We start from the raw sequence: 27,004 nt of genomic DNA on the forward strand, positions 1-27,004 counted from the left end.
ACAGTACTGTACAAAAGCTTTAAGCAACTCTTTATGTATTTATATTTTGCACGGAAAATGAGTAATAGGTGTAGTGTTTTATTGAAACATACATGGAAATACAGTATATAAGGGAAAAACAGAGTTTTTGGGAAAACTCATCTCAATGTCAATAATTTGCCTGAATTCTCTAAGGCAAGCTTTCTTCTCATCATTCAGGTAGTCTTCAGGAATAGCTCTCCAGACTTTTTTACAATGAAAGCTCGTCTTTGGATGTTGGCTGTCTTTTGTTTTGTTCTCTCCTAAAATGAAACTGCTCACATTGCTTCAATAATATTGAGGTCCGGGCTCTGGAGAGAATAGTCCATGAATAGTGCTTAATTGTGTGTTTTTCTATCCAGTTATGCCTTTACTGCATTGAGAGTGTGTTTGTGATCATTTTCGTGCTTTCCAGATGGTATTGGTGGATCAAAAACTCTCAGTAAATTTCTGTATTCACTGTACAAGAGCCTTAAATGTGTCCAGTCTTTGGTGGATTTCTTTCCTATTAGTAAAAAAAATGTTTTTCAGGAACTGTTCATCTCCTGTAAACAGTTTTTTTTAAGACTGCCACTTTTCCTCCACTTGTCCAGTTTCCCCAAAGTTTTGTAAGAACACATTGCACAGCGTGCTGAAATATGTCACATTTTTTGGTCAGCAGCTCTTTGGTAATTACTTTATTAGTGCAAAACCTATATAAAGTTATTTCTGCCGAGTTGTTATCTTTGGCATCTTTCATGAGTTTCAACTAAAGAAATGTAAAAGAAATATGTTGTTTTTGCAACAGGCTGCTAGTAACAAAGCTTATTTTACCTCATTTTAAAATGGATTCAATACATTTAAATACATAATGACAAAGCCCAAAATTATTTGGAAATGCAGAAACCTTTCTACATTAGTTCACATTGTTGACAATGCATGTAGCATTCCACCAGTAAAAGGCATATGACAGGACATCTGGAGTTGCCAAAAGACACCCGAAGAACTCTCAGACCATGAGAAACAAAATGATCTGGTGAAGCTTCCTGTCTGGAAGAAACTAGGCACCTGTCACCATCCGTTGGCTAAATCATGTTTTTCAGCAGCAGGAACTAGGAAACTAGTTAGGGTCAAGGGAAAGATGCATACAGCAAGGTACAGAGGCATCCTTGATGATAACCTGCTCCAGAGTGCTGTGGACTGGGGTGAAGGTTCATCTTCCAATAGGATAACGTTCCTAAGCATCCAGTCAACACAACAAAGGAGTGTCTTCAGAAAATTCTGTGAAAGTCCTTGATTGTCCTAAACATGAACCTAATCTCTACAAACATCTTTACAGAGATCTGAAAATGTCTGTGCACTGACGCTCCCTATCCAACCTGATGGAGCCTGAGAGGTTTTGCAAAGATGAATGGGAGAAACTCTCCTTAAATAGGGATGCCAAGTTTGCAGCATCATACTCAAAAGAGCTGAGGCTGTAATTGTTGACATTTTGTATCATTCTAGCATCTTTACCTTACAACAGCGGTCCCCAACCCCCAGGCATCGGACCGGTACCGGTCCGTGAGTTGTTTGATACCGGGCTGCGAGAGTTGAGGCTCAGGTGTGAAATGTGTGGTTTTCAGGGTTTTTATCGGTTTTCAGCATTATTTTGTTATCGTTTTTATCGTTAACTCGGTTTTCCTTGGTCTTTCCATGTGTGTTATGAATAACTCTTCTATTTTTCAGTAGCGGTACTAGTTTTATTTTGTTGTATTTTTCCGCGACACCTTAAAGGCCGGTCCGTGAAAATATTGTCGGGCATAAACCGGTCCGTGGCGCAAAAAAGGTTGGGGACCGCTGCCTTACAATATAAAGCGCCTTGAAGCAAGTCTTGTTGTGATTTGCCGCTATAAAAATAACATATAAAGAATTTAATTAAATTTGCCAAATTTAACAAAACAAAAAGAAAATATTGAGCAAAGGCTGTGAATACTTATGTACATCATATATACATATTGGGGCAGTGTGGTGGCACAGTGGTCAGCACTCCTGCCTCACAGCAAGAAGCCATCTGGCTGGGGCCTTTGTGTAGAGTTTATCCAATGCATGTGTGGGTTCTCTCCAGTACTCCGGTTTCTTCCCAAAATCCCAGGTTCCCTCTGTCCAACAGTCTCCGTCTCTTGACATCCACCCGGGAAGCCCTCCTCAGGTCAGAGGAACAAAACAAACATCTGGCTGACCTTCACAGGGTCTCTGCCTCACCATATCAAGCAGGTCAGAAAGTATGGTTATCCACTAAAAATGTACCTTAATGAACTGAATCTAATCTCTGAATCTGTGACCTTCCATTTAAACTTACCTCACAATATGAAGATCCATAACCCCTTTCATCTCTCCCAGCTGAAGCCAGTCTGGACCAGCCCAGAAACGTGAGTTAACTACAAAGGAATTACCCAAGTCTTTAGACGCTTTAATTTCCTTGTGCATTAGAATGGATGACTGCACGCATGAGTATGGCAAACAGTCCATTGGCTCTTGGCGAGCTAGTGGTGGATTCACGCCGGCCATTGAAGCCTCCTTAGGAGAACAGAGCCCAGGAGGAAGCGAACCATGGGGAGGAGCGGTCCATGCAGCTCAGCCGAGTCCAGCTGTCGCCATCAGACATTAGGAAGTGGCTGCTGGCTGGTGAGTACTTCTCTTGTGGTCAGAAAGGGCATTATGTCAATGCCTGTCCTTCGCGCCCACGCCCATCAGTAACCGTAGGGGTACAGTGTTTCCCTACCTCCACTCAGGTACTTGGCAAAATTATTCTCAATCCTTATATTCACCTTTATAATGCCTCAATCGACTCAGGAGCAGAGTAAAATTTTATTGAATAGTCTTTAGCCAAGAAACTCAACCTCCTGTTAATTCCTCTGACTGAACCGTTGCAAGTCTCTGCCTTAAATGGCACCAGACATCGCCTATCGAACTCAGCCCATCAACCATGTAGAAATCTGTTCCTTTTTCATGCAAATGGCACTCCCTTAGTCCTTGGTTATCCATTGCTGAGTATTCATAACCCACAGATCAACTGGTCTAAAGGCTGTATTTCCAGGTGGAGCCTTTTGTTGCTGTGAAAACTGTTGCTTGCTGCAAGACCTCACACCGAGCACATCTACTGCGGGTGTGGTGCCTGTTATCGGACCCGGAGTTAGCAACATTCCCCAAGAACCGGAAGAGGAGAGTCCTGGCCCCTAGCCCTGCCAGTGTAGCAGAAATGATGACGGATGATGATGGCAGCAGCAGCCGTTCTTCTCTGCGTGAGTAGCTTAATGTTGTTCGTGTGTAATTTACGTTGAGTGGGCTAACCACGTTATTACATTAATGCATGTAAGGTGAACTAACAAACACCGTCGTTGTTACATGCGGCTGTCTTCTTGTTTGATGGCAGATACTCCCTTCACCCTGGCCAAAAAGGCTAAAATGACCAAAGAAAAGGTGGAAAACAGCTAAACATGAGAGGTTTTTGGACAAAGTTTGTGTTTTTTCCATTGTTTAAGCACTGCTTCCAGCCAAGAGTGATACCATATATGCCCTATAGCTGCAGAAAAGGCTAACATTGTTATCTTTTTACAAAAAAACCCCAGCTAAACATGAGAGGTTTTTGGACAAAGTTTGTGTTCGCCATTCTTTAAGCACCGGTTCGTACACCGTTTAAGCACCGGCACCGTTTCAAAGGAACCGGTTTGGCACCAGTATCGGATAAAGCCTAAATGATACCCATCCCTAATTAGTTACTGCAAGGAGCTCAATTTATAAAATGCACACCACCTAATCAGAATAAGGGAGGGAGATGAATGGAAAACAATACTAGCCTTCAATACTCACCTTGGACATTTTGAATATCTGGTCATGCCATTTCGACTCACTAACGCCCCTGCAGTGTTTCAGGCCTTAGTGAATGATGCCCTAAGAGATTTCATCAATCATTTTGTATTTGTTTACGTTAATGACATTCTCATCTTCTCCAAATCCAGGTCGGAAAAAAAGAAACATGTCCTCCAAGTCCTGCAGCAGTTGCTGGAGAACCACCTCTTTGTAAAAGGAGAAAAATGTGAGTTTCACGTCCAGTCAGTTTCCTTCCTCAGGTTCATCGTGGAACAAGGTAAGCTACAAGCTGACCCGGCTAAGATTAAAGCCGTGGTGGAGTGGTATCAACCCCAAACAAGGAAACAATTTGTGGGCGACTGGGAGCTTCTAACCATCAAGCTTGCATTAGAAAAATGGAGGAAATCGCTGGAGGGGATGGAACATCCACAGATCATCTGAATGGACCACAAGTATCTAACGTATGTGCAGGCAGCCAAGTGTCTGAATGCTCGTCAGGCCAGGTGGGCTTTAGCCTACGCCCATTTCAATCTCACTATCACTTACAGGCCTATACCCCTTAATAAAACCGGACCCTCGATCACACCAATTCTCTACTCTGAATGAGACCTCAGAGAAAGAAGAGCACATATTACCCGCTGCTTGCATCATCGAATCTCTCACATGGGAGATCAAGCCACTGGTAAAGGAGGCTCAGCAGGAAGAACCAGAACCTGGAACTAGACTAAAAATCAAGGCCTGTGGGCCAAATGTGGCTGGAGAACTTCTGCATTAAAATAAGTTTACTGTATGTTGCTTAAAAGTGCATGTTGAGCATAAACTACATCTCCCACAATGCATTTTGATTGTTACCCTGTTTTGTAAAATTATGTTTCTGTCATATGTTTTTTTTGGTTTCCTGTTCTCATGCTGTCCTCCTGTAGCCCAGCATGAGTAGAGGTCTCTTTTTTTCCTCTTGTACCTTTCCCGCTGTAGTGTACATGTCAGTGTTTTTTCTGTAATGCAACTGTTCTCTGACTTGTATCCCCATGTGATGTCTGTGTTGTATGTGTAAGGTCGGGGGGCAGGTTCATTCCACTGCAGGGCAACCTGCCACTGCATGTGGCGAATAAACTTTGAACTTGAACTTGAACTTGTTTGTTGTGCCATAGTCCTGCCCCTCTTCACTTGAATTTTGTAAATATTGCTGAGGTAGTTGGGAGACTGTCACAAAGAAAACCATGTTTTTGGAATTGCTTTTGCACACCGTTGCTTGTTTTTTCATTATAAATAAATTCACTGTCACCTATCAGGAAGTCCTGCGTCTGGATCTTGTTTTCCCTGAAACCTGACAGTCTCTCTGTGCTAGCCCTGCAACAGACTGGCAACGTGTCCAGGGTGTACCCTTTCTCTAGCCCTATGGTAGCTGGAAGAGGTTATTGATTTTATGGGAACATCTGTGCTGAGTATAGCCTAGGAGTTCTAAGGTCAAAATGGGATACACCCCCAAGGGTTGTTGCAAATGACCAAACTAAGATCCTGTGGAGATAAGATGGACAAACTGGTGGTGGCTAACCAACCGGACATCACAGTGGTGGACGAGCACAGAAGATGGCTGTAGTAGTAGATTTAGCTATACCAAGTTATAGCAGCATCACAAAGTAGAGAACTGGGGAAATACGAAGGGCTGAGAGAGGAGCTAGAGCAGGGGTGCCCAATCCTAGTCCTCGAGAGCTACTGTCCTGCAGTTTTTAGATGCATCCCTAATGGTTTGATTACCTCTTCAGCATGCCATCAAGTTTGGCAAAGGCCTGATAACAAGCCATTCATTTGATTCAGGTGTGTCAAAACAAGGATGCATCTAAAACCTGCAGGACGGTAGCTCTCGAGGACTGGGATTGGACACCCCTGAGCTAGAGGATGCAGAAGGTGAAGGCAACAGTGGTCCCCATGGCAACAGGAGGACTTAAAAATATCATATTTTCTAAATGATAAACAATCAATATGACACTGAATGTGATATTGATCCCTAAAACAGAATTATTCTTTCTTTTGGTTCCCCTCAGTGATGAAGACAGAGGTTAAGATCAACTGCAAAATCAAACCAGAATAAGGTTAGTTAGGACATATCATCATGCTTTAGTCTGAGGTGGTTTCTTTCTGAATCTTTCTTAATATGAAGGACGGTTTCTTTGGCCTTTATGTCATCCTGTCACCACAATTCACCGTCTATTTACAGGGTATACAAACCATACTGACATACTGTTGGCTAGAAAGACAGCAGAGTAATGTGACCTTTAAGTCAAACTACTAACTTGTCATACAGTAAAACATCACTGAAGTCATGATGGATGGTTTTCCCTTTTATATTCCAGACTGACACAACACACGGTTATTTTCAGCTGTTTTAGCTGCTCTACCTTCCGCTTTATAGTTATTATTGTATTATATGTTAAAGTAAAAATAAAAACGAAATGTGGGGAAACAGAATGTCATGTGGATCTTGTCTAAGGAACCGCACTCAGCAATCAGGCCAACTAAATTGGATTGTAGTCAGGGGACAGTTATCACTGAAGTCAGTTATACTTATAACTTTTTGTCATGGCCTCACTGTCATGTGAGAAAATTCCCCTCCATCCAAACACCTGTATAGTGGCCCTGATGTGCAAAACAAAAAACAAAATGTTTCTGCTTAGCTACATGTGGTGACATGACAGACAAAACTCAGGATAAGAAAAGCAGGCATAACTCTGCATAACATTATCCAGTGATCTCAGTCTGAATCTTTCCAGTGTCCTAATATGGAAGGAATGTCTTTGTTCTCTCATTATTCCAAAATCCCTTTCCATATTTTTTTAACTCTCTGAAAACTCTAAATTCCGCGCAAGGACACTGCTCACAGTAGTATAGAAACATCAGGCTGTCACTGTAGATCATTCTAATAATAATACTAATAAAGGGTAATTTTGTTGTGTTTTTAGTTGTATTGTTATGCTTTGCACCTCAGGGCACCATACGGTAGATCTTGAGACTTCAAGACAGTATTTCAGTTGTATAGAGCAGCGGTCCCCAACTCCCGGGCCTCGGACCGGTACCGGTCCATGAGTCATTTGGTACCGGGCCGCGAGAGTTGAGGCTCAGGTGTGAAATGTATAGTTTTCAGGGTTTTTATCGTTTTTCAGCGTTATTTTGTTATCGTTTTTATCGTTTACTCGGTTTTCCTTGGTCTTTTCACGTGTGTTATGAATAAATTTTATTTTTTTCGGTACCGGTACCGGTATTAGTTTTATTTTGTTGTATTTATCCGCGACACCTTAAAGGCCGGTCCATGAAAATATTGTCGGGCATAAACCGGTCCGTGGCGCAAAAAAGGTTGGGGACCGCTGGTATAGAGTCATGTAAAAAAGAGAATTTTCACAACCCTCTACATTAGTGATGTGTCGGTCGCAAACGAAACGGCTCTTAGAGCCTAATCTTTGAAGTGAACAATGCGAGCCGGCTCATTATTGGGAGCCATGGGGTTTGTTTGTTTTTCTTTATCTCACCCTCTCTCTCACACTTTTTTTCCTGCTTCACTCCTCACGTGAGCCTTGTGCTTTGTGCTGGGAAGAGGGGGGAGGGGCAGTAGTTACACTTGCAGTAGCACAGGAACAGAGCGGGAGGAAGAGAGAGAGAAAGAGAGCCAGGGACAACAAGGTCACATTAGAAAGGTATAGTAATCATCCACAACTATTTTCAGTTGCGAATGATAAAGGATTCAGAAAGTTTATTCATGCAGACCTATATGACAGAGAATATGCATCTTCTTTTTGTTTTCATATTTAATTTATATTTAATTGTGTTGTGGTTTGCAGTGTTTTGTGTTGTTTCACTTTAAATTTGTTTAAAAGGAAAAAGCTGAAAATTTAAATAGTTAAAAGTTGAAATGTAAATAGTTGTTTTTTTGTATTACATGATTTATTTATTACATTTTATGTGGAGTGAATAAATAAAAGTATATTTACGGTAGCCCCTAGAGACAAAGCACGTACAAACTCCAAAACACGTAAAAACTCCAAAACATGTAAAACCTCCAAAACATGTAAAACCTCCAAAACACGTGAAAACTCCAAAGCACTTACAAACTCTGAAGAACGTACTAACCCCGAAGCACTTACAAACTCCAAAACACAGCAGTGTTGAGCTTTTGTTACCTAGTGGCTACACAAGCCAGGAAGTACCAACGACTGGATTTGGTGTGTGGTAGTAACAAGTAAATGAACTTTTTTTTTTTTTTAATTATTTGAATATATATGAGTGCTTGTGTATAAATGCACAAACAATACACATATGCTTTCAATAGTGTCATTTAAGTGATCTAGGTAGCTCTGTTTTGGAAGTTAACGCTAGAAATGTGTTTTGGAATTTGTACGTGCTTTTGTGCATAATTTTATATTGTTGTTAATAATAAATTAATTAAAGCAACAAAACAACCTGAAGAGCCGGTTGGGAGCCGAAAGAGCTGGTTCTCTAAAAAGAGCCGGAGATCCCATCACTACCACCCAGCCCACCACTGGGTCAATTCATGGGGAGAGATGCCCTGCAGATTCATGAATGATTGATTGATTTATAATACTTTATTCATCCCGAGGGCAGTAATTTAAGAAAAGTAAATTACACAGCTTACACCCTAAATTCTTACCCTATTCAATGTGTCATGTGCCCTGGTGTCAACTGCTGTCATCAAGACATTGTTATCCAGACGTCTTGTATATATTTTATTTGTTTTCTGAACCATTCTCTGGCTCAATTAGATGGTAGCAATTAAGTTCAGTTTATCAGCAATTTCTAAAATGCTAAAACCAGCCCAGTTTCCTCCAATCTTCTGCCAAGTGATGGAAGTGGAAAGTGGAAAAGTGTGCCTAATGAAGTGACTACTGTTGAATCTGCATAATGTAATGTATGACTCTATGGGGACTGTTTCTAATCTATCGTTTTATTTTTTTCCTCAGTTCAGCGCTCTGTATATAAGGATCTGGTTCTGCTGATCCAGAAAGAGAAATATCAACTAAGGAACAAGGCAAGGGCTAAAATTTACCAGTTTTATACACTGACACAAAGAAGAGGGCGGGGTGTATAATCATGTGTAAACTACCAGATTAAACCTCAGCTAACTTATTTAATAGAAATGTTATAATCATTCCACTGGTGTCATTTAAATTGTAATGTAAAAAAAATCAGTGTAATATTTTTGCACAAATAGAAACGAGTTCACCTACTTGTTTGTGTTGTTCTCACACTTGTAACCTACTTCTTTAGGGTGAGATAAGCTTCGAACAGGACTGCCTGATGAAAGGGGGCTGTCTGGGTCCAATGCACAATGGCACAGATTACAAAGAGGGCCGATTTGGGCCACACATATGTGTGTTGACTCCTCAGTCCACCCACCACCTGGTCCGCTTTTACTTTGTGACGCGCATAAAGAGCATCCTGGACGACTTCCGCCATGGCTTGAAACCCGATCTTATTTTAAACTTCTGTATTTGGGATACTTCAAGGTGGGTGTTGTTGGGATGGAATTATTTCAAGTGCCTCAATTCTATGCTGGATAGGCCCCATGTGGCTGTAGGAAAACAGCCACAAAATCAATTTAACAGACTTATTGTTATTTAACTATTATTATTTAACAGTTTATTACCTCTTTTATCAGTAATGTACTTACTATAAAATATAGATTTCACAAGTTACGGGTTTATTGAAGTCAACTAGTGAACACATCGATCACTTTATTGAGCTACACCACTTACACTCTTGTGAGCTCTGGTTACTAACAGCAGATGTGAATGTTTGAAGTCCTAAACACAGATAAAGATTAGAATAACAAGGCAATGTAAAATCAGTTTGATGCAGCTGACAGTAGCAGCTCAGATGGAAATCAGCCAATTGTGAGGGAAGCAGAGGAGTAAAACTGTCAGAGTTGTGGGACAAGTGAAGAGAACACTGTTGGCATTATTGTTAGCATAAAATATGAAATTTAAATAAAAGTTACATTTTAAAATTGATCATTGCCTCCTGTGCCTAAATAAATACATTGATTACCATTAAAAAAACGCATATGACGTAATCACTCCTTTCAAGGATGCCCATTGACCATCACTTTTCAAAATAATCTGTGCAAGTTATTGAATGTGGCTTCCACACACCAAATCCGGTCGTTGGTACTTCCTGGCTTGTGTAGCCATTTTGGAGTTTTTACGTGTTTTGGAGTTTTTACGTGTTTTGGACTGTTTTTGTTTCACTTTAAATTTGTTTAAAAGGAAAAAGCTGAAAATTTAAATAGTTAAAAGTTGAAATGTAAATAGTTGTTTTTTGTATTATATGATTTATTTATTACATTTTATGTGGAGTGAATAAATAAAAAATTATTTACGGTGGCCCCTAGAGACAAAGCACGTACAAACTCCAAAACACATACAAACTCCAAAGTGGCTACACAAGCCAGGAAGTACCAACGACTGGATTTGGTGTGTGGTAGTAACAGGTAAATGAACTTTTTTTTTTAAATTGTCAAATAATTTTTAATTATTTGAATATATATGAGTGCTTGTGTATAAATACACAACCAAAACACATATGCTTTCAATTGTGTAATTTATGTGATCTAGGTAGCTCTGTTTTGGAAGTTCAGTTAATGCTAGAAATGTGTTTTGAAGTTTGTACGTGCTTTGGAATTTGTATGTGCTTTTTGGAGTTTGTACGTGCTTTGTCTCTAGGGGCCACCGTATATATTTATATATAAACATATATAAATAAAACCACGTTTTTTTACATTAGTAATTAATTTTGTGCATAATTTTATATTGTTGTTAGTAATAAATTAATTAAAGCAACAAAACAACCTGAAGAGCCGGTTGGGAGTCGAAAGCCGGTTCTCTAAAAAGAGCCGGAATTCCCATCACTACTCTACATAATCTTGTGAAAAACTAAGTACACCCCATGATTCAGTAGCTTGTAGAGCCACCTTTAGCAGCAACAAATTGAAGTAATTGTTTTCTGTATAACTTTATCGGTATCTCGTGTCATTGTGGAGAAACTTTGCCTTGGACTTCTTTGCTGTGATGTTTCATTGCATTGAGGTTTGTGGGACTTTGTTTAGGCACAACTCTCTTCAGGTTATTTTCAATCGGGTGGAGATCTGGATTTGACTTGAGCCATTACAACATCTTCGGTCTTTTCTTTCTCAGGCATTCTGTTGTGGTTGATTTGCTGCTGACCCAGTTTCACCCAAGCTTTAGATGGCAAACAGATGACCTCTTATTTCTCTCTAGAATTTCATATGTACATATGGGTTTGGACAATAAAGCTGATTTTGACTTTGACTTTGGGAATACTCTGGTATAGAGGGGAGTTCACAGTCATCTCAGTAACTACAAGGCACCCGGGTTCTGTGGCTGGAAAGAAACAAAAACAAATTATCACCCCTCCACCACCGTGCTTGACAGTTGGCATTAGGTGATTGTACAGATTTGTTGTGTTTGATATTCTCCAGACATGGTGCTGCACATTATGGACAAATATCTCTACTTAGGTCTGTCCACAGGACATTGTTCCAGAATTCTTGTGGTTTGTTCAGATGCAAACCCAAACTGTGTTGCCATGTTCTTCAGGCTTACACCTTGCAACCTTTCCAAACAAGCCATAGATGTTCATTTTTTTTCTAATTGTACTGCCAAAAAACGTTAAAATTTAACATACAAACTGAGGCCTGAGAGTGAGATTTTGTCATTTCTCTGGGCATCGTACGGTCAGATGGAATGAATTTTCTGGAATGTCCACTCCCAGGAAGATAGCAGCATTGTCCTGACAACACACACCTACAGTAAATGCTCCAGATTAGCAAACTGCTCAAACTTCAGCTTTTATCAAGGTGCTCACACCTGCTGGTGATCAGTTAATCAAGTACATTTCATTTGCAGTACCTGAGTGCTAATTCCAATTACAGTGGAAGCGCAAACTTCCACTTTAACTTCTGAAAACGTTCTTTTTCACTTGGCTGCAACTTCATGCCATCTATATCTTCCCCTATAATTCTTTCACTTATGCAGATGACATCAGCACACTCGCTCCTCTATGCCTCACAGTTCGTAACAGCCATTTCCATAGCAAACATGTGAGATCCCATAATCCAAACAAATTTATTATGCTTTCATCTGACCGAACAATGTGCTGGCTACATTCATCATCCTTCTTGTCACAGTGGTTTCGCAAATACAGTATTTCTATTTTGTGTGGTTTTGAGGGCAGTAATTTTCTCCTTGAACATGGTCCAAAGAGGTGAACATCACACAATGCACTATTTAAGCAATCACTGAAATAACAAACAAAGAAAACAAAATCTGTGATATCACTGGGTGCTTTGGAAACTAATGGAAAAAAAAAGAAGCTAATCACATTTGTTGCAACATAGAGTTGAGCTCACTTGCATCATTAAGACTGTGTATTGGGACCTGCATTTTGCAATGTATGTGCCTTTTTTAAAGTTATAGGTAAGATCCAAACTTGATTAATGTAAACTTATACAGAAATGATAAGAAGCACAAACACATGGCTTTGCAAATGTTAAAAAAAATAGGTCTAATGATAATAATTACATTTTTAATATAATTTAATAGAATATTTAAGTCCGTAGATATGTTTTGGTTCTTCATGCTTTCTCTTCAGCAAATTGGTCTCTGGCGCCACCTTACGTCCTATCAGAGAGCTCGCAAGGCGTGACAAGTGACGTCACGTGTTTACAACTGCCAATGAACACGTGGCGCACTGAATCTGAAGCCGTCATTGGTCGAAACGACATCGATATGGGTGGGTACTCTGCCGTTAGGAGCCAATAGGGTCTGGCATGTAAATTCTGTTTGAAATTTTCCCGGGAAATCTGAGTTTCGCGGGAGGGTTCTTGAGCGCGTAAACCGTATCCCTTCATTCATCAGGCCGTTTCCTGAAGCCATTTCTAGACGGGGGAAACGAGAGTTGCGCTACTTTTTAATCCGTTGCATCTGCCTAAATGCACTTTCTGAGGGAAAAATACTTTTCAGAAATCGATAGTTCAGACACTCGTCTTTACTTTGGTCTGATTATTTTTGTAACCATTGCGGCGGATTAGCAGCTATACGAGCTCGAAAGTTCCGAGATAAGAAAGGGGTTACCCTGAATACGCAAGATGAGAAGAGGGACCTCCTCGGCTCAGGAAAAAGTGATTTTAACAGGGGTTGGAGGCTCTTCTCTGGATAATAATATAATTTTAACAGCTCTCTCGGATCGTTTGAACCCCGGTCAATCAAACGCTACGTATATCCAAATAATAACCACACCACCGCCTTGCAACGTTACACAGACATCAAATGTGTGTTTATCCGAGCCTCAGATTAACAACATTTACACAACTCCACAACAAGCTGCAGCAAATGCAGCAGGACAACGACCCGCTCTGGGAAGACCGCCGGTAATAATCCACACAGCTTGCTTATACATTTAGCTTTGCTACGTTCAGCGACACAATGTTAGCTTGCTAACCTAGCCGAGCTTGTTGTTCAGGGCAGCTAATGTTAGCTATTTAGCCAGGGCATTCCCACGACTCAACCTAGCGAGGTGGCTAACTAACTACCGCTAGCTAAGTTACCCAAGTAGGCTGGTTAAGTGTTTTCGTTTGCTGTGGGGACGCCAGTGACAAGTTTAAGTGAGTTTAGCGTTAACTGGAATGCAGACCTGTCATCTAAGAGAGTGTTAGCAGACTTCATGGTGCTTTTGAGTCCGCTTCACCTTTGCAGCCAGATGGAAATATTGGTAAGAGATGACTAACGTTAGCGCTGGCCTAGTGGCTGCTGTTGGTGTCTTAATTTGGGGGGTTGGGGGATGGTTTCCCTGCCCTGTTCTTGGTAAGCTATATGTTTGTTTTTAGCGTTTTAACGTTACATGATTAGTGGAACTTATAAAGGCATGATGTTATACGCATATATCGCTACAATTCAGTCTGGGATCTGCTCGATAGATTTTCTCCCAGTCGTCTGTGAAGATGCAAGCCAACTTGGGTAAAGCTTTGAAAATATGCGTTAGCTATCAGAGCTAGTAGCACTATTGGTTATTAGAGAGCAACGTTAGTCGTTGTCGAGCTTGACCTTATTCTTTTAATTCGGCACAACTGTTTCATGCCACTCTTTTGTAACTGAAGTAACGCTGTGGTGCCTTTCATGTCAAGTAAAGTGAAACCCGAGTTTGTTGCTTTAGTGCTGATTCTACGTTTCCTGTATTCTCAACATGCACAAACCACACAAAACAGTTAAAGCTGCATTCAGGGTGTTGTTTTCATTTCTTTCTCCTCCTGGTTATTCATCTTTTATGAACTCAACCAGTCTGCACATATCAGGCTGTGAGCCACGAGAAGGCTTTGGGGTGAGGGGAGCTGCTTGCTGATATAAAATGGCTGACACTTTGACTGTCAACAGAGGACATATTTCTTTCTTTCTCAGTCTGGGGTTATGCAAAAGATGAAGTAGTAAGTATGGGTTTAAAAATTATAATATGTTTTCCATTTCAGGGGAAAGTGGCTTCTGCTGTGCATGAATTTTAGAGGGAAATGCAGACCAGCAAGCTGGTGGCACTCTGTCCTGCTCAAAGACACTAAAACAGGATGGATTCTTGCAAAAGCACAGATTCATGTTCATTGGGCTATAATTGAGATGGGTTATTTGGTTTAAAAAAAAATTATTATTGTATTTTTTGTGCTTTAAGAAACAAGACATCGGGTATGTTTATGGTAAGAAGTTTAACATCTGCATTACCAAATCCAATGTTCAACACGTGCCATAAATGGGCTTAAACATGGTGAATGGTACAGATGAATCTGGGGACAATGTAGATGCATATGAAGCTAAATAAAAGCTTGTGTTGGAGCCATAAATTGCTGGATCATACGCTTAAACTGACTCATGGTGGGTAATTGAACATCAGACATTTTTGTCTGGATTTGGGAATTAAGTTTTGGACTGAGCAGAACTACTTGATGCTTCCATTAATTATTTGGCTGGGTGGAGTTATACGGTTGATTATTTATTGGGATTGGTGTGTGGTGGGACATTCAAATCGTCGACGTGACTCACTCTTGAGCTATTTGGGCTTGCCCTTTCCAATAAATTTGAAAAAATGGAATCTCTGTGGCTGACAAAACTTCTTTCAATTCAATTCCTAAACCTCAGGAATACTGAAGTAGTCGACGGAGAACAATCACATTTGGTGACTAAAAGCAGCCTGAAACTAGCAGTCACTCTATGTAAACTCTTCTTTGGTCCTATGCTGTGTTTTAGAGAGACTAGGCTTATGGAAAGGCTTTGGAAGTGACTGCCAAATAACCACATCCACCCTTAACTATCCCTTCTGCTCTCTCCTAGGCAAAAAGGCGATTGGCGCTCGATGATTCGGACCACCAGTACCAGACAGAACCAGCCAAAACTCCAAGAGGTAGAGGAGGAGCCGCGGCATCAAATGGGGCACGGCTGAAGACACCCAGAAGTAAGAAGGTGGCTCTTAAGAGCCCTCTGTCATCTTGTTTGTTCATTTCACTGCAGATTGTTTCAACTTCATCATGTCCACGCTCCTGCCGAGCAGCACAGATGGGAACAGTGTAGATACAGCTGTTTTTGTTTTTAATGGTTATTCCAATAAAATGAGTTTTATTTTTTCCCCTGAGCTAAACATCATCATGAAGGTAAGGTCCTTGGTTCTCTCCGAGTGGTTCACTCAGCTTTCCATGAAGAAAAATCTCTCCAGTGTTATATCACTGTATTAGTAGTGTTGATTAATCTGTTTCATCAATATATAAACAGTAGTATTGTGTATATAAACTATGGAGCTGAAATGGGGAACTCTCTCAACATATTAAAGAAACACAGGGAAGTGTTTCCTATGAAGCTTATTGCTTCCAGACTATATTCAAGCACAGTAAGTAACTTCCTGTTAGCTTGGTGTTTTATTTGGCCTGTATTCTTAGAAAATTTAAAAAAGAACGGGGTGGGGAGAGAGATCTGGTTCTTTTACATGAATCTAGTGATCGTGGCAGTGTAATACGTGGTCTTGTGGGGTATTAAAAAGTGATCCTTTTTTCCCAAATTGGCCTGTAGCTTGTCTTCACAAAAATACCCCGGCGATTGTCGCTGAGTCATTTCCCTTTCAGCATTTCCCTGGAAAAACTGTCTTCGGTTTTCCCAATATTGAGTGTTAATGAGCAATTCGTACTGTAAATGTGTTCAGTATGAAAATGCCTCGCTTGTTTCCAACAATGACTTCAAAGTTGGCTCTTCGTCTTTGTGAATGAGTCACAACACAAAACCGAGTATGATCACCCATCCGTCCAGCAGGTAGTCTGCTTCTTCTGACACCCCTGCTGCTCTTGGACTCCTGTTGACTCTCGGACATATCGATGAAGCTGCGTTTCGCTCAGCCATATGCTCTCATGTTAAAACTGCATCTAGCAATGACTGAGTTTTCATGTCTTGGCTAGAAACTGTCCTTCATATTGCTTAAATTACTTAATTTCCCCTTCTTTCTGCTTTTTGTCCACCATAGCACCTAAGTCTCCACCAGAGAAGACGCGGTACGACACATCTTTGGGCCTCTTAACAAAGAAGTTCGTGGACCTTCTTGCTCAGTCTTCCGATGGTGTTTTGGACCTCAACCTTGCTGCTGAAACCTTACAGGTAAATTGAGGAAGATGCTTTGTTTTCGGTCAGCGTTTTAGCGACTGATGAGTTACGCCGTTAAATCTGTACGTGTGTTCCTCACTTGCAGGTACAGAAAAGGCGGTTGTATGATATCACCAATGTACTAGAAGGCATTCACCTCATCAAGAAGAAATCCAAGAACAACATTCAGTGGATGTAAGTGGTTATTCTCCCTCACTCTGCCATGCAGGTGCTTGGTTTGGACTCTGCATTTTTCTTTCTCCTCCATCTTTGCTTCTTTCTTTACCTCAGCTGATGTGTCGTATGAGGATACCCAAAAGTGCTGACACTCACTTTACTTGAATCATTTTAGTTGTTCGCTCACTCAGAGCTCATAAGTTCATAACTGGGCACGAGACACCTGTGCTTTGCAGTTTAGCGTGGCTTTTCATTTAAACAGATTTTGAGTCATGTTTGTGAGCTGTATGTACTGTTATGGTTTTATTTTAAAGCTCTGTTGATTTTCCTCTCACGGCCTAAGATGTAGGCCATGTCCCTGTCAGGCACTAAAGTTGGAAATGACTACAGAAATGTATTGGGTCAGAATACTTTGAAGGTAGTTTCCCCAGTTTTATGTTTTGAAGTCACTTGTTCTTTACAGGATATGCGGTCAGTGGAGCCTGGTAATCACACCTTCTTTGTAATGAAGGAAAGGTGCTTAAGTGAGAGGTAGCTCATACGTACCGAAACATAAATCCTGTGTTTACTTGAACAGAAATCAGAACTTTTTTGCACTGTTGAAGTTGATGTGCCAAATATTTGAAACTAAACACCAAATAGCTACAATTGAGCACCTGAGGTGACTCTAAACCGCTGTATTTCACTCTCCACTGGCTTTTCTTTCATTTACAGGGGCTGTAGTCTGTTGGAGGTTGAGGGGGCGCTGAGCCAGAGACAGAGACTGACAGCTGAAGTTTCTGCGCTGGCTGATGAAGAGCAGAGGCTCGAACAACTCATCCAGAGATGCTCTCTGGATATGAGACACATGAGCGAGTTGCCAGGCAACCAGAAATATCCTTTTGTTAGTTGAGATTGCGGCTAAAGTTTTAGTTCAACATAAATCTCGTAAAGATGCAGAGCAAGTCACTACAGGATTGCAAGGTCTTGTTTGTAATCTACTAAAACTGCAGATTTCTGAGCAAACACCAAGCAAGTTCATTTCAGGAGTGTCCACTGCAGTTTTACTAAGAGCAGTGACAATTGGAGAATCAGAAACAACCTGATGATAGATTTTTAAATGTCTCTGTAAGCAGTGTGCTTCTTCAGATCAGTGGGAGGAAGCTGACGGAGTATTGATACGTTCTGACATGAGATTGAAGTCTGTTAGAAATCGCTCTTGACTAGGGAAGCCATTCGCTTCTTAAATGCTGCAGCTCATGTAGGGAGTGGCTGTTTTATTACAAATAAGTTTGTCACAGGCGATCTGATCAAAAACGCCAAACATCAGAAGCTTTTGCTGATTTGAGTTTGGGAGATTCCTCAGTAAAGTTGATTTTCTTGGTCACGTCCAGGCAGCAGGTCCTATAGTGCTATAACCCTTTAACTGTGTAATTTGCGATTTCATTTAAACTTGCGCAGAGCGCACAAAGTCAAGGTCATTTTCAAATTAACTCAAATTTTATGTGGAGGATTGTTGTTCATAAGTCTGAGCTGCAGCTGATTAGTTTTCAGCAGGTGTAGGAGTTCAGTTTGGAAGCCTGAGGGCAGCGTGTCAGGTGAGGAGTGGCACTGGAGCACCATTTCCATTAGTACCTACTCAGGGCGGCTCGCCACAGTTTTCAGGATTTTCCATTAGGTGATGAGACCTGGTACCAGGCCGGTGTTCCAAGTGACCTAAAAATGTAATGTAAACAGAATGCATACTACCGATTGGCTAGTTAGTGGGTTCACTCAGTGAGTCATGTGTCTCTTCACGAAAATCAAAACCGCCATTTATTAAACCCAGAAATGAGGAAAACAGCTGGACAGAAACAACTTTGAGTCTGAAACTCTACACACTGAGCAGCAGGTGTAACGTTGCCTTGACGTCCACCTTTGTAGTGCTTAGCCGCATTGCCATAACGACCCCACACACATCCAGTTGGTACTAGGTTGTAATGGAAAACGAGTCGTATCGCCACAAGACTCGAGTCACATCTTGCTGATCTGAGTAGGTACTAATGGAAAACGCTCTTCAGTTTTTTTCAGCGCTGTGCACTGTGACTTCATCAATCGTGGCGATTCATCTCCGAGTGTATTCAAAACAGACTTCTTTTTTTGCCCCTCACACCAGCACAGTGTTAACTCACCAATAACCCACTCACCAAAGTTGCTTCCCTGTAACGTTATCCACTTCCCTAAAATTAAAAATCAAGTTTAATGATAACACTTCTGACAAACTGGAGGAGATCCAGAACTGACCGCAGAGGCACAAATGCAAGTTCACACATAGGATGCGTAAAAGATCACACAATCATCAGAAGTTAATGTTCCTGTAGATCATATATATAAAAAAGATTTTCTGCATAACATTAGCTTGCAGCCAATTATTAGAATCATCAGGGAAAAAATGGATTACCTTGTGATCCAAGTTAATAGTCATGGTTTGCATGTGTGCACTGCTCAGTAAAGACGCAGAGGCTTGAGATCTTTTCCTCATGGACCCGTGTCCTCAGATTTTGCACACTCAAACTCCTTCAAATACCATGCAGTACAGCTAGTTGCAAAAATAATTGTGCTCGTGCCTTTCATTTGTAAATTGTCATTATGAATTCTTTAAGTCTCACTAATTGTTTTATAATGCCAAAAGGGGGTTTAGACGGGCACAGAATGGTGACATGGCTGTTTCTTAGTCTAAAAGTCTCTTTTCAAAAAGCTGTAATATGCTTTCAGTACTTTAAGAGCTCTGCCTTCAGGAACAACTAGCTGTGTTTTACTTCTCCTCGAACAAACCATCTCTTTTCTAACATGTCACAGAATGCAGGTCATTTCTAACAGCACATAATCATATAGTCTATGTTCTGTATCAACACAGACGCAGTTTTATTTCTTTAACCCAGCTGTTTCCACATATGCTTATGTAACATACCAAGATATCAAACAAGGGAGCCTCAGAGACCAGACGGTTATTGTCGTCAAAGCGCCCACAGACACCAAACTAGAAGTGCCGGACCCTGAAGAGGTTTGTGTACATGCTCACAAACACACGCACCTGATTTTTTTTCGACCACTTGTCATATGACTTGAGTTCTTTTATAGACAAGACTTCATATTGGTTAGGTTCACTTCTGACCTTAGTCGGATAAGTCAGTCAGTTTTAAATGTAACTATATTGAAGTTTTTTAACGTGATGTCATGCACATCTTGCTCAAGATTTGTCCACCATATTGGACCTTATACAACCACTGGTTGCTAGGCAATAATGTGTGTATTGCCTGATTGGTTCGGAGTGGTTCATGGAGGTTTCTGGTTTTCGCTGGGTGAAATCTGTTGGAAAGTAGGTGCTGCATGAAAACCTCCTATATTGCACCAGTTGGTAGCAGATTTCCCGGTTGCCAGTAGTTGTTTTTTTTACGCCTCAACCGGAAAAGGTTGATGGCGCATTGTCAGCACCCTGCAGCGCAGGTGGGCAGGCAGGTGATGTGGACCCCCAAGTTTGTAAATGGATAACAGGAGAACAAAGCGTTGTAGGAGTTTCAAATTGGTACCATAGGTGTATCTAGTAAAAATCTCAGACGAGTTTGAATCTAGATCAGGGGTCGGAGGTCAAGTTTTCTGAATATTTTGTCAATGCGATAACTTTAGAAGATGGTCACCTAGGATTTTGAAATTCGTCCCATAGGTGCACCTATTAGAAGGCTGAAGGGTACTACTGACCACTGCCAGTATTTTTCCATGGTTCTCTGCAGACTCTTGCTAACTGTCTTGAGCGGTAGAGCATCTTGGAAAAGTAGTAAACTTTTAGTTTGAAGGCGAGTGGTCATCATATACGCTTTGTTTCACACTGTCACAGTTTCATTACAGCTCAGAGCAGCTGGGCAGTGTTTACAGACAAGTCTGTCACTTTCATGGAAATTATAAGCAACTGAAGGGATATGCTAGCAACCGTTTTCTGGTTGGGGAAAATGCATCTTTTTTCCCGTATTGTCATGTGGGGGGAAAATGGGTGTCATTTTCCAGCGACTGCCATCAGCCTCCAGCATCCACGTAACTGGTCGGGGAATAACCCCCGCCCAAATACACACACACACACACACACACACACACACACACACACACACACACACACACACACACACACACACAGTGGGTGGTTGCCAAATGGTCCCTATCTGGTTTCTAAGCCTATGTGACTGGTGCCTTATTAACTTGATCCTACGTTGTCACTATGATGGTCATATCTCCAAAATGACTCACAGGTTAATGCAACAAGGTTGGCAGTCACGTGAACCTCAATACTCTACTGTATGTTCGAACCATTTAATAGAAACGGAAAATGGGATGGCCTATGTAACAGACACATTTTTTCCCTTTAAATTGGTGTGTAAACTTTGAATTTAAAAAAAAAAAAAAAAAAATTTAATTTAATTTGGTACCTTTTAGAGTTTTAATTTGTCCTTTAATAATGATTTCTGAGTGGCTCGGTCAGTCTGAGAAATCATTGCACTGAATTGATCATATTTTAGATACATTGCTACATGCATAAACTCCTACATTTGGTGTGTGCACATGTTGGTAATCAGTAGTACATTTATGTGCATTGTTGTTCTGATTCGAGTACCTGTTCTCTCTCTGTAGAGTTTATCCATACACCTGACCAGCACAAAGGGTCCCATAGAAGTTCTGCTGTGCCCGGATGAGGAAAACGACCCCAGGAGTCCCGTAAAAAATGGGAACACAGACATCAATGGGAACTCTCCTTTCCTCAAAGTCCTTCAAGGTTGGTTTCAGATGGATAGTAGTGTACCGCAGCACTTTGTTTTGTCATTCATAATGAAAAGCTGATCCATTTATTTTGCGTATACATATATCCATAGACTGAGTAAAAGAAAAAATAGCATGATCATTTAAACAGTTTTCTGTACTGAAGTGAATGAAAACAACATGCTTTGTTTCATTGTTCTTAAATAGTATGAATGGATTGGTAAGACAGGAGTTAAGTGTTCAGTGCTGATCTAGAAGTGGTTCCAGAAGAGACGTCCAGAGCTCACTAGATTTGCTTCCAGTGCAACAAAACAGCCGTACAGCTTCTTTGAATACCAGTGGTACTCTTGGCTGTGTTGGTGTCATAACAAATTGTCTCTTTCTCCTTCCACAGATCCCAGCTGCACAACCACTTCCCCTAACCCCTTTCTGGCTCCACCTCCCTCCTCTTCCTCAGCTGTCTCCGTCACAACTCTTTCACCCATCTCATCCCCTTACACCAGTCTCCTGCAGCAGACAGAAGACCAGATCCCCTCATCCCTGGGTCCTTTCTTAAACCTTGGGCCTACTCTTCTGGACCAAGAAGATGACTACCTGTTAGGTTTGGGAGACGACCAGGGAATTAGCGACTTGTTTGAATCCTGTGACTTTGATAAAATGCCCTCTCTTGGCCTGGATGAGCTCCTGGGCAGCTAGCATTAGGTGAACAAAATGGACGGAAACACAGAGGGCTTTTTCTGTCCCACAGGGAGTACCGTGTTCTTTCATGGTATAACTAACAAACGTCATCAGCAGTGTAAAGCCTTTGATCTCCTTTTTAGTGGATGGTTGGTTAAATGTAAATGGGGATGGGAAGGGTATCCACATCTTTGTATGGGTGTTACTATAGAGAGACAGCAAAGAGAGAACAGCTATAAGGAAACATCCCCCACAGTGCTTGGCATTACCTCACATCTGGGGTTATTGCATTGTGTTGAGCATAACCGTGCAGTTACCAAAAAACACCCTCGAGATTGGGAAAGAAGAAAAATCACATTGTCAAATCTTGAAGGATCCTGTCTGGGAATTTGTTTTGGCAAGGAAAAGGTCGATCTTCTTTGTTTTATTGTCGGGTGTGCAGAGCTACCCAGGTAACGCTTTAGGTGTGTTACTGCCAAGTGCTGTGGGTAGAGTTCAATCTGATTTCATCCACAACAATGATCTGTGACCGAAGGCTTTTACTGCTGACTGTTAAATAGCCATCTTGTGTGTGCACATATGAAACATTTTTGGAAATTATAAAAAAAAGTATATATATATAAGAATGGAAACAGGGCTGATTTTGATGCACAGCACTCGCAACATAGTTAGAATAGTTAGGTTAGGCTGATTACAAAGTTCAGAGTATAAGTATTGGGTACATTTGGGTGTCCATTGAAAAATTAGTGTGGAAAATAACCGGAATATGCACTCTTGAGTCATGTAAGCAAGACATTTATGCCACATATTCCAGTGTCTCATCTCCTGACAAATACACAACTTGCTAAGTTGCTAAAGGAAGCTGGAAAAGCCATCATTTCTTGCCAGTGGATAAATCTGAACACGTGATGTGCAAACTTAAAAATCATCTCCACCCTATACTCTTGATTTGGCGTATTTGGGAGTTGACTCTCGCTGCTTTTTACCTTTCCCATCTTCATCAGCAGTAGCCCGCATAACTGAATCCCTTAATGCCTCCTCATTTAGACTGTGTGCAGTGCAATTATACTGTGGATTGAGCTATTCAGAGAAACTTGTGTTTGAATCACTTACCACTCTGTGCACACTTCCTGCTCGGTGTGTACTGAGACTGTTGTTGGCTCTTTTTAGCTTCAATAACTGTTGAATTTTAATGGATTTTAAAACTATAGAAATTACTTAACGTCTTGGGTCATCTAAGGGAAAAAAAAAACAGGATGAGATAGCCACTTATTTAAACTTCAGCATGTAATGAAGGGCTTTTTTCCTCTGTAACAAAATGTAAAAAAAAAAAATACAGCTATTTTGTAATTTAAGTGAATTCAGCGCAACTAAACCGTAGTGACTTGTTTGTTTAGAGCTACTGAATTTACCGTGATTAGCCAGCAAAAAAGGCTTGATTACTTGCTGAAAGACAAGCTGAGAGGATGTAATTTTTTTCCACTTTAGGTATTAGAAACACCATCACAGTTCACTACCAGTAGCTTGTCTGATTACATCCCTTATAATAGTGAAGTGCAAAGAGACCTTGGCTTTTAGAGATCACAGGTGATATTGCTGCTGTTATTGTTGACTTATGCCCGCCCGACCTGATTGACGTGTGCTTGAGGAATCACGTGTGTGAGTTAATGTCAGAGTCGAGCTTGCGTTAAAGAGTAAGCCTGCCTGTGTGTAAATTGATGTACAGTTTTCTAATTTTTTTCAGTGCACAAGGTACTGTAGGCTACCTCTCACTTAATGTTGCAAAATAGAAAATAGGGCGTTAAGAGATAAATGCCATAGTTTGTATGATTTTGAATTCTTTTGTTTTAGGAATTTCCCACGTTTTATTTAGCAGTCATGTCGGAAACCCCGACATTATAGTGGGAATACCGTTGGCCAAAAGCCAGACTTATACTGTCACATATTAATTTTCACCACTGGGGTGCACATTTGAAGCATAGACAAGTGGATGAATGTATTGCAATACTTTTTAGTGTGTGTCGTTTTTGTTTTGCTTTTTTCTCCAATAAGTTATTTAGCTCCTGTGTCAGTGTTTTTGTTTTAATTATGTTTTTTAAATGGAGAGGCACCACTTAAACACAAAAAGGACATATTCAATAATCCCAGACGCAGGCAGTGATTCACAGTTGGTGTATCTGGTCATGCAGAGACATTTCTGTGTTTTTCGCATCCCTGGTTTGGCTGTTCTCTGTTGGAAGTGTGTAGGAACTTTTGGAAACTTTTCCCCTGATATTCCTTACCATTTCTGCAATTCTCACTTTTTTGGAGAGTAGTGATGCCTCTCCAAGTGCCCCTATTATGTTCATGTACAACCTCGGTTTCATTATTGCTAAAGGAGCTAGAATATGTTTGCGTGCTTTAATGTTCGAAGAACACATTATACCGTACATTGCTGCAGCATTTCTGTTCACTTTGTCTGAAACTTGCACTTGCGTGCCTTGAATGCTCCGCTCCCAATAATCCCCACAGTCTGCACTAAATGGCTAGTTGGCATGAAAAAGGCAAGGTGGCATTATCTGACAACAGAAATGCAAAATATGTAAATGAGAACATTGCTTTGGACTGTATTAAAAATACAGGGTTGTGCATTCTTTTAGGGTCTGCCAAATTAGCCACTAGGTGCAAGTGTTTTACACAGTGACCAAGAGGTTACAGAAGAAAATCCTCAAATGCAAATTTTATTTTGTTGTTTGGATGGACTTTATTTTTTTGTGCTGCTTTTTGTTTGTTTGTTGGGTTTTCTTTTCTTTTGAAGCACTTCACATCTGCAAAATTCTGACGCAAGACCACGATCTGGGCAATTCAGGAAAAGCATGTTGACTTGTTAAAGAATAGCCTCAACTCTGAGAAGAACATCCAGTCTCTTCATTATTTCAATCTTTACAAAATGCACAAAAATGTCCTGATTCACAGGCGTATTTATATTGGTGTATTTTACATGTATTCATGCAAAGTTTAAACACCCACTCTCCAGTTTACAGTAGGTAAAATATTTTCCCCCAAGGATTTCAAGCAACCAGAATCTGGTTGCTATATTTTATGTCCTTTTACATGAGGGATTTCTTGTATGTGTGTGTGTGGTGGAAAGATTGTACCTTTCCATTGGTTTCTAATGGAATGTTGGAGATTTCGTGCACTGCTAAAGCTAGTGTCTGGTAATAATGAGTGACTTAAAATTGCAACTTTTTTTTTCATTTCGAAATGTGTGATTAGATCTTACTGAAGTGTATCGTTAGGCTAAGTATGATGCTAACTATGGTCCACATTGAAACAGCTTTGTTTTTATTTTCTTATGGTTATTCTTGAGCTGTTACCAAATACGATGTAATGATCAGTGAATATTCTGTAAAGCTTATGTAAAAAAACAAAAACAAACAAAAAACAAAAATCTGATTAGAAAGACTTGTCTGTAAAATTATATTTCTGCCTGTTTTTGCTAACTACAGAACAGAGAGAGCAGTTTGCGATGTGAAGGCATGGGTGAAAGAGCTCATGAATGTTGGAGATAAAATTGATGTTTTTTGATGTGTGTATTTCAGTTACATGCTTGTTTATGTACATCTGTTAAAATGAGGAATTTGAGCTGTGTGTATGTGTGTGCGTGTCTGTGTGTATTGGAGGGGTAGGGGGTGGGTTGGGGGGGGGATAAATGAATTTTTTTTTTTGTACTCTGGGCATTTGTAATTGAAAATTTGAATAAAGCAAATATAAATGAGGAAATGTATATTTTGTCTTGATGCGTCTTCAGGGAGTAGTTTGCACTAGGGTAGAAAGTTTGGCTGCACTATTAGAAGTCTGTAGGTTTAAACATGTATAGTAACTTGCCACTAATTACACCTTACTAGTTGTACATGTTAGGTCTCCTTGTGTCTTCAGGGATGTTGTAATTGTAAGACTGATTCAACAGGGAACTGGAAACATCTGATTCTGATCCATATTGACTTGATGGCTTCACACAGTTGCTGCAGATTTATTGGCTGTCCATCCAGGTAACAGCTTTCATGAGAGCTTGAATCAGTCTGGCTGTTATCTGACATCAGTAATTTGTTTACACTAACAAACTGTTGCTCACTGGATGGTTTCTCTTCTTGCCAACCGTTCTCTGTAAACCCAAGAGATGGTTGTGTGGGGAAAATCCCAGACCAGCCTGTCTGGGATTTCACATTCAAAGTTACATAAATCGTGTTTCTTCCTCATTCTGCTCAGTTGAAACTCAGCAGGTCATCTTGACCGTGTCTACATGTCTAAATCAAAGTCAGCTTTATTGTCAAAGACCCCATGTACAGTCATACACAGGAATTTGAAATTGCAATACTCTCATGGCCCTCAGTGTACACTAAAGTACACTAAGAAAATATAAAGATAAGCCTTATGTACAATACTATACAATTATTTAAACAGCAGTGTCCAACACAATCATAGTGATTGTGGGCAAGTTTGTGTGCAAATGGTGGTGGTTCAGAGTTTGTATGTTTGGGGGGGGGGGTGTTCAGAGGGAAGAGGTCAATGCAGGTCTGGAGTTCATGTGTGTCTCAGTCTGCTGGTTCTAGCCCGGAGGCTCTTCAGTCTCCTTCCTGATGGCAGCAAATTGAAGAAGAAGTTGGACAGATGAGTTGAGTCACCTGAAATGCAGAGAGCTTTCCGGATGAGGCGGGTGCAGTAGATGTCCTGGAGGGAGGGAAGAGAAGTATCCACGATCCTCTCCGCTGCTGTCACTACCCGTTGTAACTTTTTCCGTCAGGAGCCATACCGCACAGTGATGCAGCTGGTGAGGATACTCTCAACGGTGCCTCTGTGGATAGTGC

General features: G+C 40.7%; 1 protein-coding gene across 2 annotated transcripts; it reads left to right on the plus strand.

The window, feature by feature from the left end:
* Positions 1-12,755: 12,755 nt before the first annotated feature.
* On the plus strand, positions 12,756-25,820 carry LOC146377282 (transcription factor E2F3-like). Of its 2 annotated transcripts, none has more exons than XM_084944547.1 (8): positions 12,756-13,306; positions 15,249-15,369; positions 16,423-16,553; positions 16,645-16,733; positions 17,430-17,588; positions 19,626-19,737; positions 21,354-21,495; positions 21,874-25,820. In XM_084944547.1, the coding sequence occupies exons 1-8, from the start codon at positions 13,025-13,027 to the stop codon at positions 22,173-22,175; spliced, it is 1,338 nt and encodes a 445-aa protein (XP_084800673.1). In that variant the 5' UTR covers positions 12,756-13,024; the 3' UTR covers positions 22,176-25,820. The 2 variants fall into 2 exon arrangements, with proteins under 2 accessions (XP_084800673.1, XP_084800674.1); XM_084944548.1 differs by lacking the exon at positions 12,756-13,306 and adding an exon at positions 13,334-13,647.
* Positions 25,821-27,004: the final 1,184 nt, after the last annotated feature.

The sequence above is a fragment of the Perissodus microlepis genome, chromosome 11, assembly GCF_051167445.1.
Source record: "Perissodus microlepis isolate ML-2025 ecotype Zambia chromosome 11, ASM5116744v1, whole genome shotgun sequence".
In the NCBI taxonomy this organism is placed as follows: Eukaryota; Metazoa; Chordata; class Actinopteri; order Cichliformes; family Cichlidae; genus Perissodus; species Perissodus microlepis.